Source organism: Oncorhynchus keta, chromosome 13 (genome assembly GCF_023373465.1).
Source record: "Oncorhynchus keta strain PuntledgeMale-10-30-2019 chromosome 13, Oket_V2, whole genome shotgun sequence".
Classification (NCBI taxonomy): domain Eukaryota; kingdom Metazoa; phylum Chordata; class Actinopteri; order Salmoniformes; family Salmonidae; genus Oncorhynchus; species Oncorhynchus keta.
The window spans coordinates 7,563,676-7,584,135 of NC_068433.1; the positions used below are offsets into that span (position 1 = coordinate 7,563,676).

Below are 20,460 nucleotides of genomic sequence, written 5' to 3' on the forward strand. Positions count from 1 at the left end.
TGGCAGGTTAGGAGAATTAGTGTGGCAGGTTAGGAGAATTGGGCAGGTTAGGAGGTTGGCAGGTTAGGAAATTAACGTGGCAGGTTAGGAGAATTAACATGGCAGGTTAGGAGAATTAATGTGGCAGGTTAGGAGAATTAACAATGTGGCAGGTTAGGAGAATTAACAATGTGGCAGGTTAGGAGAATTAACGTGGCAGGTTAAGGAATTAACGTGGCAGGTTAGGAGAATTAACGTGGCAGGTTAGGAGAATTAACGTGGCAGGTTAGGAGAATTAACAATGTGGCAGGTTAGGAGAATTAACGTGGCAGGTTAGGAGAATTAACGTGGCAGGTTAGGAGAATAAGGTTAGAATGAGGTTAGGAGAATTAACGTGGCAGGTTAGGAGAATGGCAGGTTAGGATAATGTGGCAGGTTAGGAGAATTAACGTGGCAGGTTAGGAGAATTAACAATGTGGCAGGTTAGGAGAATTAACGTGGCAGGTTAGGAGAATTAACGTGGCAGGTTAGGAGAATTAACGTGGCAGGTTAGAGAATTAACGTGGCAGGTTATGAGAATTAACGTGGCAGGTTATGAGAATTAACGTGGCAGGTTATGAGAATTAACGTGGCAGGTTAGGAGAATTAACGTGGCAGGTTAGGAGAATTAACGTGGCAGGTTAGGATAAATAACGTGGCAGGTTAGGATAATTCATGTGGCAGGTTAGGGGAATTAACGTGGCAGGTTAGGGGAATTAACGTGGCAGGTTAGGGGAATGAACGTGGCAGGTTAGGATATTTAGGTTAAGGTTAGGGTAAATAACGTGGCAGTATAGGAGACTTTAGGTTAAGGTTAGGATAATGAACGTGGCAGGTTAGGATAATTAGGTTAAGATTAGGAAAAGTTTTAGGGTTAGCTAAAATACTCTCCTAACCTGTTACGAAAAGTATCTGTACTCCTCCAGTGTCACAACCCTGAATCACATTACCGCTTAAGTGCAGAAATCTAGTACAACACCACCAACTAGCGGTGATTTATTTAATAGCGCTTCGTAGAAAATATTGATTAATTGATCATGTTTGAGGACGTAAAGATTGTTTTGGGGATAGACTAAATGTTTTGTAATCAAATGGATTGTTCGACCATTAAAATATTTGCTGTCGGCTAGAGAAATAAAAATAGACTGACCATTTTTTGCGGGACAAACGGTGTTCCTTTTTGGAATCCTCATCGCGTAAAACAATGACGCCTTTGCTTTCGAAAAACAACATTTTGTCGCATGTTTATTTTCATTTTTCAAATTCCTCAAAGCAACCTAGGCTACAGGTGATAGAAGGCCTTTTCCAACCAAAGAACAAACAAGATTTAAGCGAAAAATATAGCCCTACTCAAGGTAAAGAAAATTCTATTAATGGAAGTTGATTAATAGGATAGAATGATTGTGGAATAATGTGTATGTTTTCACTATCCGTAGCGTTTGTCTGTGGTCGACAACGTCCCTTACATTTCCTCCGTATTATGCCTAGTGCTCTTTCGGTCTTACCTCTCTTCTCTCTAGAGTCTTTTTGACCGACCTACTACGTCCTGCTCATTTTCAGATGGAGTTAGTGTCAGGTTACCGTGACCGGATGATTGAGTTCTCCGAGGCCATGGCACAGTGGTATCGCTGCTTCCAGACCACCCGTAGGGGGCGCAAAGAACCACATAGTGATTTCTGGGGGTACGATTTTCCCCGATACCACATGGACCGCTCACCGTACTGGATACTGCACCTGCTGGATGGCGCTGCAACGCCACCTGCAGCTATTCCACGGCTAGAACAGGCTGGAGTGGACCCCTCCGAGCTCAGTGAGTAAAACCTTTTAGGCATAGCCTGCGTGATCTACTGTAGCAGACCAAGTATTTCATTCTTACCGCTTGAAGCTGTTATCCAAAAAGCTATCATACCATCATACCAAAACGCTATACCTACGGTCAATTCCATGATAACGGAATTATGCTGAGACTCTTTAGGTCTATGCCAAAAAATATATCAGTCTCAGCGTAATCCATTACCATAGAATTGGCCCTATCGAACCAACTTTTTCTTTGTCTCTCTGTCTCTCCCACCTTTCCTCCCCTCTTCTCTCTCTCTCCCTCTGTAGTAAGTAGTGATGGAGAGAGTGTTCTGATGGTGACGGATGCCTCTGGCCTGCCCCTGGGCTTTGACGTACTGGCCGGTGGCTGGGCGGGGGCGCTGGGTGGGGGCGAGGCGGCGGGCGGAGATGGGAAGGGGGCCCTGGAGACAATCCAGAAGATGGTAGGACTGCTGAGACGCTGCATGGAGGCTCCCATGACTGGCGGGTTGCCTCGGAGACCACACATGCTCCACGTCAATGACAAGAAGCTTCACAGGTACAAACTCAGACAAAAGGGTTCTAAAAGGGTTCTTTACGGAGGGATAGGGTTCTACCAATACTTTTTGGAAGACGAGGGTTATTTTGTAAGGCAAAGGGTTCTACCTAAAACCTTTAACATCCCAAGAGTTCTTTGGAAGTCAAGAAGGGTACCACATAGAACCATATATAATATTTCCCAGCATGCTCTTTTGCAGGGAGATTTTCAGAATGGTTTGTTTTACGGTAACATCTGTGTTTTTGCATGTCCATTGATTGGTTGATTCATTTTATACTACAGGAATATAAATAACATACCGTTTTCTAAACTAATCCAATCTGTTAGTCATTTTGTTGACTGGACCCGTTGTACTGAGACGGTTGTTCAAGTTTAGATGATTGAGGTAGTCTCAGTTTTCAATCTTCCTTAAATTAACCTGGCAGACATTTTGAATGCAGGTTGCAGATGACTAACAATTAGACTCGTTGTATATTCTAACTCTGGCTGGATTCCAATAGGAATTACACAGCACTTTGCAAGCCAGCATAGAATGACTTGCAGGCCTGATGTGGCCTGTAAACCAGGAGTTTCCTAACACCACTGTGTTCGGGTATAACTAGGTCCTCAAATAAAGGCCTTAAATTGGCCAATTGACTCCCAATCACAGCCGGATGTGATACAGCCTGGAATCAAACCAGGGACTGTAGTGACGCCTCTAGCACTGAGATGCAACGCCTTAGACCACTGTGCCACTCGGGAGGCCTCCAAATGATCAAATGGTTCTTGGTTAACCCAAAAATGAAGGGTTCTACCCAGCACCTAAATGGGTTTCCCTATGGGGACAAACCAAAGAACCCTGTATGGTTCTACTTAGCAGCTTTTTCCCCCTATTTATAAGGAACTCTTTTTGGTAAGATATCATATCTGTTTTCTAACCCAGTATATAGCTCTTTCTACGTGTCTTCTGTCTCTCTCCCTCTCTTATCCCCTCTCTCTCTGTCTCTCTGTCTCTCTCCCTCTCTTATCCCCTCTCTCTCTGTCTCTCTCCCTCTCTCATTCCCTCTCTCCCTCTCTCTCTCTCATCCCCCTCTCTCTCTCTCTCTCTCTCTCTCCTCTCATCCCCCCCCTCTCTCTCTGTCTCTCTGTCTCTCTCCCTCTCTTATCCCCTCTCTCTCTGTCTCTCTCCCTCTCTCATCCCCTCTCCCCTCTCTCTCTCTCATCCCCCTCTCTCTCTCTCATCCCCCCTCTCTCTCTCTCTCTCTCTCTCTCATCCCCTCTCTCTCTCTCTCTCTCCTCATCCTCCAGGTTGCTGAGTAGGTGTGAGAAGGCCCTCACCATTCTGAAGGTGGTTCTGTGGCCCCAGGCCCTGGGTGACTGGGGCCTCACAGAGGTGGAGCAGATGGACGGAGGAGAGTCCTTCAGCATGCGCTGGCCTCCGACCTGCTACTGTCACGTGTGTAAGAAACACTCCTTCCCCAGTCAGCTGAAACCATGGTAAGGCGAGGAGAGAGAGAGAGAGACAGAGAGAGAGGCAGAGAGAGGCAGAGAGAGGCAGAGAGAGAGAGAGAGAGAGAGAGAGAGAGAGAGAGAGAGAGAGAGAGAGAGAGAGAGAGAGAGAGAGAGAGAGAGAGAGAGAGAGAGAGAGAGAGAGAGAGAGAGAGAGAGAGAGAGAGAGACAGAGAGAGAGTTGGGTGACCTGACAGACCTGAGAGTACTGAGAGAATAAGAGAGAGGTGATTTGTAGTCAACGCACATGGCAACACGGCCTGCTGGAGGCAAGCTAAACAGAGTAGTGATCTCAACAGATTTGGCATTTGTAAAACCAAAAGTCTCCAATAATGATGTTACGGTCCCAAAGGATTACACAGGTATAGTCTGTTACAGCACGTATCTGGTAGTGGGTTATGTTCCAACGCAGCATTGGGCTAGGTTACCACCAGCTGAGACTCTCAGAGAGGTGCCGTGCTTAAGAGGCTTTTTACATTAGCTTAGTGCTCAGCTCAGCATTACTGAGGCCTGTTGAAACAGATGGCTCAGGTCTTTTGCAAGTCAGCAGGAACCTATTAGCTGGGTTATCAGGTTTCTTTATCACCGTAAATCCCACTTTTTCCTTCCCCCTTGGTTCTGTGTGGATAGAAGAGCTTTGTTGGCAGACTGTTGTTTTGTTGCTTTCGCCAGCTTCTTTGTGGTTGTCATGACGAAGGATTTGGCTTAAGCAGGAAAAGAGATTGGCATTTGTGGTCATTCGTTACTTTGCAGAGTCAGTTTTTTTTTTTAAACGTTGCTTGTTGATATACAGGAAGTAGCTATTGTCTGTCTGACAATGTAAGACTATTTTTGAGGAAGTGTTTACTAACAAGTGTCTCTCTCACATTGTCAAACACGACACTCTCAATTCCTCTGTCTTTCTCCCTGCATGTTTTCAACGGCCTCCTTCCCCTTTCTTTGTCTGGTTGCTTTTCTGTCATCCGTCCATCTCCTGGTCTTTCTTTGTCTGGTTGCTCTTCTGTCATCCGCCCATCTCCTTCCCCTTTCTTTGTCTGGTTGCTCTTCTGTCATCCGTCCATCTCCTGGTCTTTCTTTGTCTGGTTGCTCTTCTGTCATCCGCCCATCTCCTGGTCTTTCTTTGTCTGGTTGCTCTTCTGTCATCCGCCCATCTCCTTCCCCTTTCTTTGTCTGGTTGCTCTTCTGTCATCCGTCCATCTCCTGGTCTTTCTTTGTCTGGTTGCTTTTCTGTCATCCGTCCATCTCCTGGTCTTTCTTTGTCTGGTTGCTCTTCTGTCATCCGCCCATCTCCTGGTCTTTCTTTGTCTGGTTGCTCTTCTGTCATCCGCCCATCTCCTGGTCTTTCTTTGTCTCCATTTCCCCAACTCTCTTTCCTTTTTCTATTCCTACACTCCCACCTCCCCTTCCCCTCTCCCCCTCCCCTCTCCCCCTCTCCCCTTTCCCCCCCTCCCCTCTCCCCCCTACCCTCTCTCTTTTTCCTCTGCGGTATGTTGTTGTGTCTCTCTCGTCCCATAGTCCACAGTGCAAGGCTGTCCTGTACTGTTCTGACCAGTGTTCCCAGGCAGACCAGATCCGCTGTCCAGAGGATGCCAGTCACCAGCACTGGTGTGAAAAACTGGCCTGCTACATGAGCCACGACTCACAGCTTGCCGAGCTGCCATTCAGCTACGCCGCAGGTAGGGGGCGCAGTAACAAAATGACAGGGAATGTGTTTAAGGCCAGCAAGGAAGGAGGAACCATACGAGCTCTACTGAATGTATATATATCTCAGTGTCCTCCCTCTCTTACGCTACAGCTTTCTTTTCATTCTGTAAACCCCCCCCCTCTCCACCTTTTCTCTTCCTCTCTTGGTTTCTTCGTCCACTATTCTACCCAATCAGAGGTGACAGCTGTTGATTTCGACCTGGAACACTTCCTGAATAAGAATAAACTGGACAGTGGCTACTGGGTACACTGGAGCCTCCTGGTACGCTCCCCCAGATATGAGCTCCATCCCACAGTGGAACAGTCCAGAGATCAATACCCCCACTGGTTCACAGGTTGGTATGGCCCAGTAGCCAACAACTCAGATCACTTTGTTTTGGATAATGATGTTTTGTTGAGCATTTTGAATGGATAATGATGTTTTGGTGAGCATTTTGATTGGAGAATGATGTTTTGGTGAGCATTTTGATTGGATAAAGATGATTTGGTGAGCATTTTGATTGGATAATGATTTGGTGATTGTTTTGATTGGATAATGATGTTTTGGTGAGCGTTTTGATTGGATAATGATGTTTTGGTGAGCATTTTGATTGGATAATGATGATTTGGTGAGCGTTTTGATTGGATAAGGATGATTTGGTGAGCGTTTTTATTACCAAAGTAACAACACTGTACTTCATAGACAAGGTGCCTATGGGTTACTATAGTGGAGTAACGTACTAGTGTTGCTGTGTAGTGATGAACTAAGTTGTCCTGCTGTATGTGATGTGTTAAGGTCACAGTGAGCCCTTTGGACCCCTGAAAAGGGAGGGAGACATCCTGCTCTGTAGCCCAGCTCCTCATGCAGTCCCCAGCGTCACCAAACCACTGGGTAAAACACAAACTACAGCCAGAATGGGACAATAATCCCATTAATATTGTATCACTCACTTTCACCTTCAAACAATGTTATAATACTGATGTTCATTAAATGTCTCATTATCTCTCCTCTCTCTCTCTTTCTTATCTCCTCTCTCTCTCTTTCTTATCTCCTCTCTCTCTCTTTCTTATCTCCTCTCTCTCTATCTTTCTTATTTCCCCTCTCTCTCTTTCTTATCTCCCCTCTCTCTCTCGCTCTCCCTCTCTCTTTCTTATCTCCCCTCTCTCTCTCTTATCGCCTCTCTCTCTCTCTCTCTCTATCGCTGTCACTTTCTCTCTCTGTCTCTCTCCCTCTCTCTCTCTCTTTCTTATCTCCCCTCTCTCTCTCTATCGCGGTCACTTTCTTTCTGTCTCTCTTCTCTCTCTGTCACTCTGTCTCTCTCTCTCACTCTGTCTCTCTTCTCTCTCTGTCTCTCTCTCTCTCTGTCTCTCTTCTCTCTCTCTCTCTGTCTCTCTTCTCTCTCTGTCTCTCTGTCTCTCTTCTCTCTCTCTCTCTCTGTCTCACTCCCTGTCTCTCTTCTCTCTATGTCTCTTTTCTCTCTCTGTCTCTCTTCTCTCTGTCTTTCGCTGTCACTCTGTCTTTCTGTCGCTCTCTCACTCTGTCAATTCAATACAATTGACTTTATTGACATTGACTCTCACTCTCACTCTCTCTCTCTCCTCAGTGTTGTGGAGTCAGTACTGTGAGTGGAGGGGTATCAGTCTGTCCTCTCCTGTGGCTGTTCTTCTCAGCTCCCCTCTATCCATCTACTACATAATCACGTCGCTGGTGCCCAAAGACTGTGAGTGTGTGTGAGCTGTGTGTGTGTGTGTGAGAGTGTGTGTGTAATCATGGCATGTCTCAAAGAGAAAGGTTAACTGAACAAGACGACTGAGTGTGCAGTATTTGTCCCTCCTCAGTTCCAGAGCTCAACATCCAGAAGAAGCAGTCTCTAAAGATCCACATCATCGACTCCTACAGGGAGTTCCACTGTCTCAAGGTGTTCTGGGTAGGACTGCAGCACCTGGGCTTTCCACCCTGTTCATATCACCACTTCTTCTGCAATCACTTACTCTTCCTGTGTGTGTGTGTGTGTGTGTTTTCACTTTCATCTCCTGCTTCTTCCTGTGAGGCCTCTTTGTCTGGTCCTTGCAGCTCTCAGCAGGGCGTAAACACAGAGATTAGAACTGACCCCTCCTGTTTCACTTCCCACTCAGAGTAACGTCTGTCTGTCTGTCTGTCTCTCTGTCTGTCTCTCTGTTTATCTGTCTGCCTGCCTTTGTTTTACTGCCTCCCCTCCACCAATAGGAATTGTCCGTTCTCCTGCCGCACATGACCTTTGAACTGGTGTTCATAGGGGAGGGACTTCCCCCTGAGAGTGACGAGGAGCAGCTCTTTCTGCAGAAGAAGGTGACACCCCCTTCCCCCTGAACAACACATCATCCCCCTGAACAAAACCCCCCCTGAAGAACACCCCCCCCCTTGAACAACACCCCCTTCCCCCTTGAACAACACCCCCTTCCCCTGAACAACACCCCATCCCCTGAACTAAACCCCCTGAAGAACACCCCCCTGAACAACACCCCATCCCTGAACACCCCCCCCCCCCATGAACAACACCCCATCCCCTGAACAACACCCTGTCTCCCTGAACAACACCCCATCCCTGAACAACACCCCATCCCCTGAACAACACCCCATCCCTGAACAACACCCCATCCCCTGAACAACACCCCCTGAACAACACCCCATCCCTGAACAACACCCCCCTGAACAACACCCCATCCCTGAACAACACCCCCCTGAACAACACCCCATCCCTGAACAACACCCCATCCCTGAACAACACCCCCCTGAACAACAACCCCCCTGAACAACACCCCATCCCCTGAACTAAACCCCCTGAAGAACACCCCTGAACAACACCCCATCCCTGAACACCCCCCTGAACAACACCCTGTCCCCTGAACAACACCCCATCCCTGAACAACACCCCCCTGAACAACACCCCCTGAACAACACCCCATCCCCTGAACTAAACCCCCCTGAAGAACACCCCCCTGAACAACACCCCATCCCTGAACACCCCCCCATGAACAACACCCCATCCCTGAACAACACCCTGTCCCCCTGAACAACACCCCATCCCTGAACAACACCCCCCTGAACAACACCCCCCTGAACAACACCCCATCCCTGAACAACACCCCTCCCTGAACACCCCGCCCCTGACCAACACCCCTCCCTGAACAACACCCCTCCCTGAACAACACCCCTCCCTGAACAACACCCCTCCCCTGACCAACACCCCTCCCCCTGACCAACACCCCTCCCTGAACAACACCCCTCCCTGACCAACACCCCTCCCTTACCAACACCCCTCCCTGAACAACACCCCCTCCCTGAACAACACCCCTCCCTGAACAACACCCCTCCCTGAACAACACCCCTCCCTGAACAACACCCCTCCCTGAACAACACCCCTCTCTGAACAACACCCCTCCCTAAACAACCCCCACCCCTGAACAACACCCCTCCCTGAACAACACCCCTCCCTGAACAACACCCCTCCCTGAACAACACCCCTCCCTGAACAACACCCCTCCCTGAACAACACCCCTCCCTGAACAACACCCCTCCCTGAACAACACCCCTCTCTGAACAACACCCCTCTCTGAACAACACCTCTCCTAAACAACCCCCCATCCCCTGAACAACACCCCCCCTGAACAACACCCCGTCCCTTAACAACACCCCCTGAACAACAACCCCTCCCTGAACAACACCCCTCCCTTAACAACACCCCCCCCCTGAACAACAACCCCTCCCTGGCCAACACCCCTCCCTGGCCAACACCCCCTCCCTGACCAACACGCCGCCCCCTGACCAACACCCCGCCCCCTGAACAACACCCCTCCCTGAACAACACCCCTCCCTGAACAACACCCCTCCCTGACCAACACCCCTCCCTGACCAACACCCCTCCCTAAACAACACCCCTCCCTGAACAACACCCCTCCCTGAACAACACCCCTCCCTGACCAACACCCCTCCCTGAACAACACCCCTCCCTGAACAACACCCCTCCCTGACCAACACCCCTCCCTGAACAACACCCCTCCCTGAACAACACCCCTCCCTGAACAACACCCCTCCCTGAACAACACCCCTCCCTGAACAACACCCCTACCTGAACAACACCCCTCCCTGAACAACACCCCTCCCTGAACAACACCCCTCCCTGAACAACACCCCTCCCTGAACAACACCCCTCCCTGAACAACACCCCGCCCCCCTGACCAACACCCCTCCCTGAACAACACCCCCTCCCTGAACAACACCCCTCCCTGAACAACACCCCTCCCTGACCAACACCCCTCCCTGACCAACACCCTCCTGACCAACACCCCTCCCTGAACAACACCCCTCCCTGAACAACACCCCTCCCTGAACAACACCCCTCCCTGAACAACACCCCTCCCTGAACAACACCCCTCCCTGAACAACACCCCGCCCCCCTGACCAACACCCCTCCCTGAACAACACCCCTCCCTGAACAACACCCCTCCCTGAACAACACCCCCCCCCTGAACAACACCCCTCCCTGAACAACACCCCTCCCTGAACAACACCCCCCTGAACAACACCCCTCCCTGAACAACACCCCTCCCTGAACAACACCCCTCCCTGAACAACACCCCTCCCTGAACAACACCCCTCCCTGAACAACACCCCCCGAACAACACCCCTCCCTGAACAACACCCCCTCCCTGAACAACACCCCCCTGAACAACACCCCTCCCTGAACAACACCCCTCCCTGAACAACACCCCTCCCTGAACAACACCCCTCCCTGAACAACACCCCTTCCTGACCAACACCCTCCCTGAACATCACCCCTCCCTGAACAACACCCCTCCCTGAACAACACCCCTCCCTGAACAACACCCCTCCCTGAACAACACCCCGCCCCCTGAACAACACCCCTCCCTGAACAACACCCCCCTGAACAACACCCCTCCTGAACAACACCCCTCCCTGAACAACACCCCCCTGAACAACACCCCTCCCTGAACAACACCCCGCCCCCCTGAACAACACCCCTCCCTGAACAACACCCGTACAGGTTGTTCTGTAAATACATTTCGCACCAAGTTCACGTTGACGAGGTGGGTCCTATAAGTCGATGTCGAGCCGTAGTTTGAGGGTTCCCAGATCCTGACACGGTTCTCCCCTGTCACCATGGGGTTGTTCATCCAGAACGGCCGTGTCCACCTGGTTAACCCCAGCTTCACCCCGGATGAGAAGTTGGACAGGAGGAGCATCCGGGTCAAAGGTTACCGCAGGGCCTATCACATGCTGCAAGGGCCCAAACCTGACCTGGTGATTGGTGAGTATACTGTATGTTGGGAGAGGTGTGTGTGTGTGTGTGTGTTTGTGTGCGTGTATGCAAACAGGACCTTGAGTGGGTGTCCTGTTTGTATGTGAGCTGTGTGTGTGTGTGTCTACTTCATTGTGTGTACATTCCTGTGTACGTGTCTGTCTCCAGTTGGCTTCCTGACAGTGTTATTGACGGTATTGTTGAATCGCTGAATAGACGGAAGTGAAGGGAGATCTGGTTTCTCTTCCTGAACTACAGCTCTCTGATTCTTATCAAGTAACTTATGATCCTCCTGAGAGGAGGAAGTGTTCCTTACTCTGTACTGTAAAACAGGGTACAACTACTGTAAAACAGGGTAGCACTGCACTGTAAAACAGGGTAGAACTGCACTGTAAAACAGGGTAAAACAGGGTATTACTGTACTGTAAAAAGGGTAGAACTACTGTAAAACAGGGTAGCACTGCACTGTAAAACAGGGTAAAACAGGGTATTACTGTACTGTAAAAAGGGTAGAACTACTGTAAAACAGGGTAGCACTGTAAAACAGGGTATTACTGTACTGTAAAAAGGGTAGAACTACTATAAAACAGGGTATTACTGTACTGTAAAACAGGGTAGATTTATTGTAAAACAAGGTAGGACTACTGTAAAACAGGCTAGCACTGTACTGTAAAACAGGGTAGTACTGTACTGTAAAACAGGGTAGTACTGTACTGTAAATCAGGGTAGCACTGTACTGTAAAAAGGGTAGAACCACTGTAAAACAGGGTAGCACTGTACTGTAAAACAGGGTAGCACTGTACTGTAAAACAGGGTAGTACTGTACTGTAAAACGGGGTAGTACTGTACTGTAAAACAGGGTAGTACTGTACTGTAAAACAGGGTAGTACTGTACTGCAAAACAGGGTCGCACTGTAGCGCAGACAAGTGTGTTAGGGGACATGAGGACGGAAAACTGGAATGTGTGTGTGTGTGTGTGTCCATTGCCCATCCAACAGGCTTCAGACCGGCGATCCTGCATCAGGAGTCATGGCTCAGCACACTCCCTAGGCTCCAGGTAACACACACACACACACACACACACACACACACACACACACACACACCCCTTCCCTACCAAGCTGTTATTCAAACCTCTCCATATCTCCTGACGCCAACCACTTCCACATTCAACATTCTACCAGTGGGACTGACCATGTGACTGACAGTTCTTCCTGTCTCTGTAGTCCCTGAGGGCTCCAGCCTACTTCTGTGAGGTCGGGGAGTTGAGCTGTGTGTGCAGCCAGCAGGTGATGAGCCAGGCCACCGGGGGCACCCTCTCCCCTGCACACATCAACCCCTTCCACTGCCCCCTGCGCATCACTGGAGGAGATAACATGCTGCCCTGGTGAGGGAGGGACTCGTTCCTTAGAGCTGTTGGGGGGCAATAGCTTCTGGTATACTTCTCTGTCTCTCTCTCTGTTTCTCTCTCAGTCTCTCTCTCTGTCTCTGTTTCTCCCTCTCTCTGTGTCTCTCTCCGTCTGTCTCTCTCTTCTCTCTGTCTCTCTCTCTGTCTCCCTCTCTCTCTCTCTCTCTGTCTCTCTTTCTCCCTCTCTCTCTCACTCTTCTCTCTCTGTCTCCCTCTCTCTCTCGCTCTTCTCTCTCTGTCTCCCTCTCTCTCTCGCTCTTCTCTCTCTTTCTCTCTCTCGCTCTTCTCTCTCTCTCGCTCTTCTCTCTCTCTCTCTGTCTCTCTCTGTCTCTCTCTCTTGCTCTTCTCACTCTCTCTCTCTGTCTCTCTCTCACTCTTCTCACTCTCTCTCTCTGTCTCTCTCTCTCGCTCTTCTCTCTCTGTCTCTCTCTCTCGCTCTTCTCTCTCTGTCTCTCTCTGTCTCTCTCTCTCGCTCTCTGTTTTGTGTTAATCCTAAACCTGAGAAAGTGCCTGCTATATGACCTGTCCTCTTCTCCCTCCCAGGTATTCCAATGCCTTCATCTTCCATCTGAGGTACAAGCCCGTACATAGTGAGAAACGACCTTCTGTGGCCTACCCCAAAGCCCCGCCTCTGCAGGTAGAGACGGCCAATCAGGAACCTGACTACCCTGTGAAGATGAGTCGCAGGGATAGGAAGCAGGCCGCCCGCAATATGCCCCGCAAACGCAAATAACAACATGCACACACGTACGCACTCAAACACAAACGTATACACACTGGCACACACACACACACTGGCACACACACACACACACTGGCACACACACACACACTGGCACTATGGCGCACACACACACACACACTAGGACACACACACACACACTGGCACACACACACACCCACACTATGGCGCACACACACACACACACTAGGACACACACACACACACTAGGACACACACACACACTAAGACACACACACACACACTAGGACACACACACACACTGGCACACACACACACCCACACTATGGCGCACACACACACACACACTGACACACATACACGCACACTGGCACACACACACGCTGGCACACACACAGGTGCGTGCGCACACAAGGTTACTCTCAATGAACAGACTCAGGGCAGACTAACACTTTAGCTGAACTAGCCTTTTCATTAAAAAAGACCAGTCATAGACTCTTCAGTGATTGCCGTGCCAGTTTGTTTGTGGGTTTTACATTCTCAATAGTTTGTATTTGATGTTTTAATTATGTTTTAATCCTCCACATATCAACCCCCTAAGGGTCCCTTTCCTTCTATCAGATATTGTAGTCTACTGTTAACCACGTGACTGGTAAGATTACTTATTATGTAGGCTAGAGTTTGTGTGGCTGTGACATTCTTTATCTTGTACAGACAGAGATTAGAGGAGAGAGAGAGAGAGAGAGAGAGAGAGAGAGAGAGAGAGAGAGAGAGAGAGAGAGAGAGAGAGAGAGAGAGAGAGAGAGAGAGAGAGAGAGAGAGAGAGAGAGAGAGAGAGAGAGAGAGAGAGAGAGAGAGAGAGAGAGAGAGAGAGAGAGAGAGAGAGAGAGAGAGAGAGGGAGGGAGGATTACATGTAACAACCAAGACCCGTGTAGAGAGAGAGAGACAGAGAAGAATACCAGAAGATATTGAGAGAAAGTTCCTAAGCGTACAATACTCTTAAAAACAAATACAGAACGTAAATGATACAGTAACAAAACACTAAAATGACCAAACCCATATGCTCCCTCCATATCCACCCATATGCTCCCTCCCTATCGACCCATATGCTCCCTCCCTATCCACCCATATGCTCCCTCCCTATCCACCCATATGCTCCCTCCCTATCCACCCATATGCTCCCTCCCTATACACCCATATGCTCCCTCCTTATCCACCCATATGCTCCCTCCCTATCCACCCATATACTCCCTCCCTATCCACCCCATATACTCCCTCCCTATCCATCCATATGCTCCCTCCATATCCACCCATATGATCCCTCCCTATCCATCCATATGCTCCCTCCCTATCCACCCATATGATCCCTCCCTATCCATCCATATGCTCCCTCCCTATCCACCCCATATACTCCCTCCCTATCCATCCATATGCTCCCTCCATATCCACCCATATGATCCCTCCCTATCCATCCATATGCTCCCTCCCTATCCACCCATATGATCCCTCCCTATCCATCCATATGCTCCCTCCCTATCCACCCCATATACTCCCTCCCTATCCACCCATATGCTCCCTCCTTATCCACCCATATGCTCCCTCCCTATCCACCCATATGATCCCTCCCTATCCATCCATATGCTCCCTCCCTATCCACCCCATATACTCCCTCCCTATCCATCCATATGCTCCCTCCCTATCCACCCATATGCTCCCTCCCTATCCACCCATATGCTCCCTCCCTATCCACCCATATACTCCCTCCCTATCCACCCATATGCTCCCTCCCTATCCACCCATATACTCCCTCCCTATCCACCCATATGCTCCCTCCCTATCCACCCATATGCTCCCTGCCTATCCACCCATATACTCCCTCCCTATCCACCCATATGCTCCCTCCCTATCCACCCATATGCTCCCTCCCTATCCACCCCATATACTCCCTCCCTATCCACCCATATGCTCCCTCCCTATCCACCCATATGCTCCCTCCCTATCCACCCATATGCTCCCTCCCTATCCACCCATATGCTCCCTCTCTATCCATAACCACTTGGCCCATCCCATCATCACCCAACAGGATTTTGGAGACAACTGATTCCTGATCAGTTAATGAATTGAATGAATTCTAAATAACGTGCTTGTAAATCAATGGCCTCTGTGTGCCACCAAATAATTCTAGTTCAGTTTGTTTAGTCTCTCACAGTTCTATCCAAGTTAACCTCAGACAGAGGCTGTTGTGTATGCTATATGTGATCATGTGAAATGTCACAGCACGTTCTGAACTGCTCTGAAAACAAAGAAACTAAATGATCCACATGGCTGGTTGCCACTTTGAAATAATCAGGAAGATTGACTATTATTTTATTTATTTATATGACACACTGTCTGACATATGGGGGGATGGGTGGGTAGGGGGCTATGGAGTTGATGATGTCACAGTGGAGTCCTCAGCTAGTGGAAATGGGTAGGGGGCTATGGAGTTGATGATGTCACAGTGGAGTCCTCAGCTAGTGGAGATGGGTAGGGGGCTATGGAGTTGATGATGTCACAGTGGAGTCCTCAGCTAGTGGAGTTGATGATGTCACAGTGGAGTCCTCAGCTAGTGGAGATGGGTAGGGGGCTATGGAGTTGATGATGTCACAGTGGAGTCCTCAGCTAGTGGAGTTGATGATGTCACAGTGGAGTCCTCAGCTAGTGGAGATGGGTAGGGGGCTATGGAGTTGATAATGTCACAGTGGAGTCCTCAGCTAGTGGAGTTGATGATGTCACAGTGGAGTCCTCAGCTAGTGGAGATGGGTAGGGGGCTATGGAGTTGATGATGTCACAGTGGAGTCCTCAGCTAGTGGAGTTGATGATGTCACAGTGGAGTCCTCAGCTAGTGGAGATGGGTAGGGGGCTATGGAGTTGCATTATCCCCAAGAGGTCACCCACTTGTCTTGTCCCACTAGAGAATGAATGACTTATAAGTTGAAACCATGTCATGTCTAATTGAATTACTTTGATGAGGTTCGTGAGAACTTTTCATTTGATTTTTCTCCAATGGTGTTTTCTGGATTATATTGTTGCAATGCATTCTGTTTTTTCACTGTTTACAGTGTGGGGCTACAAAGTAACATCATTCTTTTAACTGTTTGCTTGTTACAATCAGAGAGTATATCACTCAGCTATGATTACAATGTTTCAGTTGGGATTTACTTCATGAATCCTTTGGGTTAGGCCACGTGAGTTCTTATAGAACGCCAGCAAAAAACGCCTATATTGACATGTTTCTTATGAGTGCATTATAATTGGATTTTAAGGATCGTATTAATATTCTGCTTGATATAATGTTTGTGTCATCATCACAAATCAACTGCATTATACTTTTAAAAAAACACTTAAACTTCAACCAGTAAAATTCCTCTTTTGCTACAGCCTGTCAATGAGTGTTAGTTAGCATTCTAGTTAACTGATCCAAATATAATCTTAGTGACTGTTCAAGCAAGAATCAAAACATCATTGTAAGGTATGAGAACCTCCTCCCCACCCCAATAAGTTATTTTGTTAAGAAGTTATAAAAACGTAAATGTAGGCTTTGTTGAACGGGCACAGATGGCGATGGCTTTCTGACTGCAGCCAAGAGTCGCGCGCAACGGTGAGTGACGTCATAATGTCGTATACTGGAAAGGAGTCTATTTCATTTGAATCACGTCAGAGCTTTTATTTATAGTTAAAAACATGCAAAAGCTTTTTTTGTTTTCGGCTGCCTGCTGATGTAGCCTAGTGCGTGTCACTGAACAACTAACTGTGTGGCGCAGAGAGAGAGAGAGAGAGAGAGTGAGAGAGAGAGGCTATTCACCTCTAACCGGCACCAGCACAATACATTATCTGAGCAGGTTGTACGGCGCATTCTAAACAGATAGCGGCACAGACTGTTCCGAGTCTACAACCACGGAGAAACAAACATCACAACAACCGGACCGTCTTGAGTAACGGAAGAGGAAGGTAGCCTTATAGCAGCCTACCGCTACGCATGTTGACGCTATACTCTGTAACAATCCCCTGTTTTCTCTCGCTCTGGTCGTCTTTATCAAGGACTGCGAAGGACGAACGGGAAAGTCAAAAAAGTATTCGTTGAGATAGTCACATGACCTACAGAATTTACAAGCTGTCAGTACCGGCTCACGGAATGGAAAAGCTGTCCGGTCGGCGTCGGAGCCACATGAAACGAATTGGGTAATAACGGAAGATCTTCATACTGGAAAACAAAAACAAATGGCAGAATAGATGAACACGAATTTACACGAACACGGCTCTATTCATGTGTGAACTATTTTCCCATTAGGTGAGACAAACCTGCATATTTGAACGGACGTGTGTGACCTTGTTTCAAGGGCTAGAGTTACGGCAACATCCTGTTTCTCTCTACATTCTCCGGGGGATTTATTTGGCACCAATGGCGACTTTGATCAAATTAAACCGGGAGGAGAATTCTGGACTAAAGACCGTGAATAATAAATAGTGCGCTCAACCGTGTGAAGTTCCTCTGTTAGCCCCGCCTACCCCAGCATGACCCACCTGACCCAGTTTCAGAGGGATGACATTTCGAGTACCGATACCTGTCTTTTGGCTTTAAAAGACAACAATTGACGTTCAACTCCATTGAACCTTGAAGGACGTGAAGTGAGACGTATTTTTTGTCTTCTTCCTGTACCTTTCACTCAGTTTTGCCGATGAATAACGGAAACGATGCGTTATTATAAAGGCTGCGTGAATGTGTATTAGGCAATGATAGCCTATATCAAGGTCTTGATTGCTGGATGTGTCTAATCTTTTGGATTTACCTGGGGGGTCAAGAAACAACTGAGAGGAGACATAATTATCACGAGTGTCCCTCTGAAGCACTGGATATAAGTTAATTTCCTGTATAACACCTGACATTTTTTTAAATTTCACGTGAGAATAATAATTCTACTGACTCTGACTCTACTGAATTTCATGCTCATGAAAACCATTTTCATGAATGGTGCTATAAGGATTACACTTTATGAAACTTGCATTCGGTTTTGACACTGTTTATTGAGATCAAAGGTTTGCAAGAGAAGGGAACTTTTGACAATGAGAAAGGAATTGACAGTAAATTATCGCAGATTATGACATCAGATGCTGTCTGTCAATAATCAAGAGGACCGTGCTGTGATTGACAGCTAGATCAATAAAAACATATCAGCCAAGAGGATCTGAGGGCATTATTATGGCAATGACGACAAAAGAACAAGTACTTTTAAGGACAGAGCAAGTAGAGCGTGTTCAACCTCTCAACAGAGATTTATTGGAGCCAACCAATCATCAAACAGTCCGTCCTTCTCCTCGTCCAATCATGTTCTTGAATTGCGGCCAATTGCTGCCACCCCTGCTGCGGCACGCGGATGTCCCAGCCCGCATCACTGAGAGCTTCATCCTGTCCGGTTACCGCTTCCCCAACTACAGCCTCGCCCAATGCCTGCTCTCGGCCTTTCAGCCCACCAATGAGACCGGCAACTTCTGGACCCATTTCCTGCCCGTCTTCATCTTTGCCTTCTACTTCCTGGAGCCGTTCGGTTTGGAGGGCGCTCCGCCCACCTCCGACCCTTTCTTCTACCCGCTGTGGAACTACTTCATGGGGGTGTTGTGCCTGCTGATGGCTAGCAGCATGGCTCACCTCCTCAACTCCATGTCTCTGGTCATAAGGGAGGTGTGCTTTTTTGTGGATTATGGGACCATCAGTGCTTACACCGTCGGGTCTTCGTTGGCCTATTACTACTATATTCACCCCAGAGCGGGGATCCTGGAATTGGGGATTGGGAGACACAACAACACCCACCAGGACCCTTCTTCGTCATCGTCGTCATTGTCCTCGGCCATGCCAGAGTTCAGCCTGTTTTTCGAGACCTTGTACATCCCCAGCTCCTGCCTGGTCGCCATCATCTGTGTCTTGGCCTGCTGCAACACCCGCCAGCGCTGGAGGACCTACCGCTACATCATACGTACCCTGGTATTCCTTCTGCCCTTCCTCGTGGCCTCCACGCCCATCTTCTACCGCCTCCTCCACTCCTCCCCCTACCTGCCGACCTCCTCCTCCTTCTCCTCCTCCGCCTCCATGGCCCAGTTCTTCTGCCGACACTGCTTCTGGCTGGTGGTGTCAGCCCTGTTCAACATTAGCAAGATCCCTGAGCGACTGTCACCGGGTAGGTTTGATATCTGGGGGCATAGTCACCAGTGGTTCCACGTCTGCACCTTCCTGTCCATTCTCGATGAACTTCATATGATCAACGGGGAGGTGAGGGCTATACTCCTCCACCCAGTCCTGGTGGTGCCCCCGGCCACCCCTCCACACCTCCCCGGCCCCACCTTAGCCTCCACCTACGGGGTGATGCTGGTCCTCCAGGCCTCCATCGCCTCCATCATCGCCTGGTTCTCCTGGTGCGCCAACAGCATCTACAAACCCCAGGGAGACCAGTTGGAGAAAGAGTTCCTCTCTAAAAGACATCTAAAGTGTCACTGATGTGGGATCTGATTTGATAAAGAGCTCTGATTTTATTTCCAGACGTAGGCCAGTCAGCTCGTAGATTAATTGACGTAATTTATTTCATCACTTGAACAATGCAGCGCATATCGTTTATGGAGGTTAGAGAGGATACCACTCCCGTAAAATATAAAAAAAGTAGCGTGTGTTTTCATGTATTGTTTTCATTTGTAGTCACTCTGTGACATTCACTAGTTCTGTATCCTACTTTTGTTTTCACCTTCACCCAGTGGTTTCCCACTTTCCCTTCTCCCTGGACTGTGTGGGTAACTTTAGCTTTACAAGGGTAAGTGGCGGTCAGCTAATATTCAAGGTTTTTTTTGTTTTTCAAGTTCACCTATTTGGTCCACTGGATTAGGAACCGTGTTTTGTGGGGTTGGAACACCTTGGCGGCTCAGTCAAGTCCCCCGGGGTTCAGTCATGTCGCCTGTGGATCAGTCATGTTGCCTGGGGTTCAGTCATGTCGCCTGGGGATCAGTCATGTCGCCTGGGGTTCAGTCAAGTCCCCTGGGGTTCAGTCAAGTCCCCTGGGGTTCAGTCAAGTCCCCTGGGGTTCAGTCAAGTCCCCCGGGGTTCAGTCATGTCCCCTGGGGTTCAGTCATGTCCCCTGGGGTTCAGTCAAGTCCCCTGGGGTTCAGTCAAGTCCCCTGGGGTTCAGTCAAGTCCCCTGGGGTTCAGTCAAGTCCCCTGGGGTTCCAGGACTCACATTCTGTTCTTAAACAAGACGATAATTCTATTCGTTTAAGGGGGGTTGACTGAACCCTTTAAGGGACATTGGAAAGGTGTTGTTACCCAATGCCCTTTAAATGTCACAGTGAGATTTAAGAAACGTTTGCTGCCAGGCTGTCTTTTAACGCTTCCTTGATTAATCTCCTTCAACCTTCCTCTACTTCCCCTACCGTCGCTGACTGATTATACCTCTTCATATCTCTCACTCTCACTCTCACTCTCAC

At 48.7% G+C, this 20,460-nt stretch overlaps 2 protein-coding genes across 2 annotated transcripts; both read left to right on the forward strand.

Moving 5' to 3' along the window:
* Positions 1-986: 986 nt before the first annotated feature.
* Positions 987-14,905, forward strand: LOC118377974 (zinc finger MYND domain-containing protein 15-like). The gene is made up of 14 exons (XM_052460733.1): positions 987-1,373; positions 1,579-1,828; positions 2,125-2,374; positions 3,662-3,850; positions 5,378-5,538; positions 5,743-5,901; positions 6,342-6,437; positions 7,150-7,266; positions 7,385-7,473; positions 7,773-7,874; positions 10,725-10,854; positions 11,844-11,902; positions 12,072-12,232; positions 12,797-14,905. The coding sequence occupies exons 2-14, from the start codon at positions 1,579-1,581 to the stop codon at positions 12,984-12,986; spliced, it is 1,953 nt and encodes a 650-aa protein (XP_052316693.1). The 5' UTR covers positions 987-1,373; the 3' UTR covers positions 12,987-14,905.
* A 1,008-nt stretch (positions 14,906-15,913) lies between these two features.
* On the forward strand, positions 15,914-19,655 carry paqr9 (progestin and adipoQ receptor family member 9). Its single transcript, XM_035764904.2, has one exon. The coding sequence runs from the start codon at positions 18,197-18,199 to the stop codon at positions 19,484-19,486; it is 1,290 nt and encodes a 429-aa protein (XP_035620797.1). The 5' UTR covers positions 15,914-18,196; the 3' UTR covers positions 19,487-19,655.
* Positions 19,656-20,460: the final 805 nt, after the last annotated feature.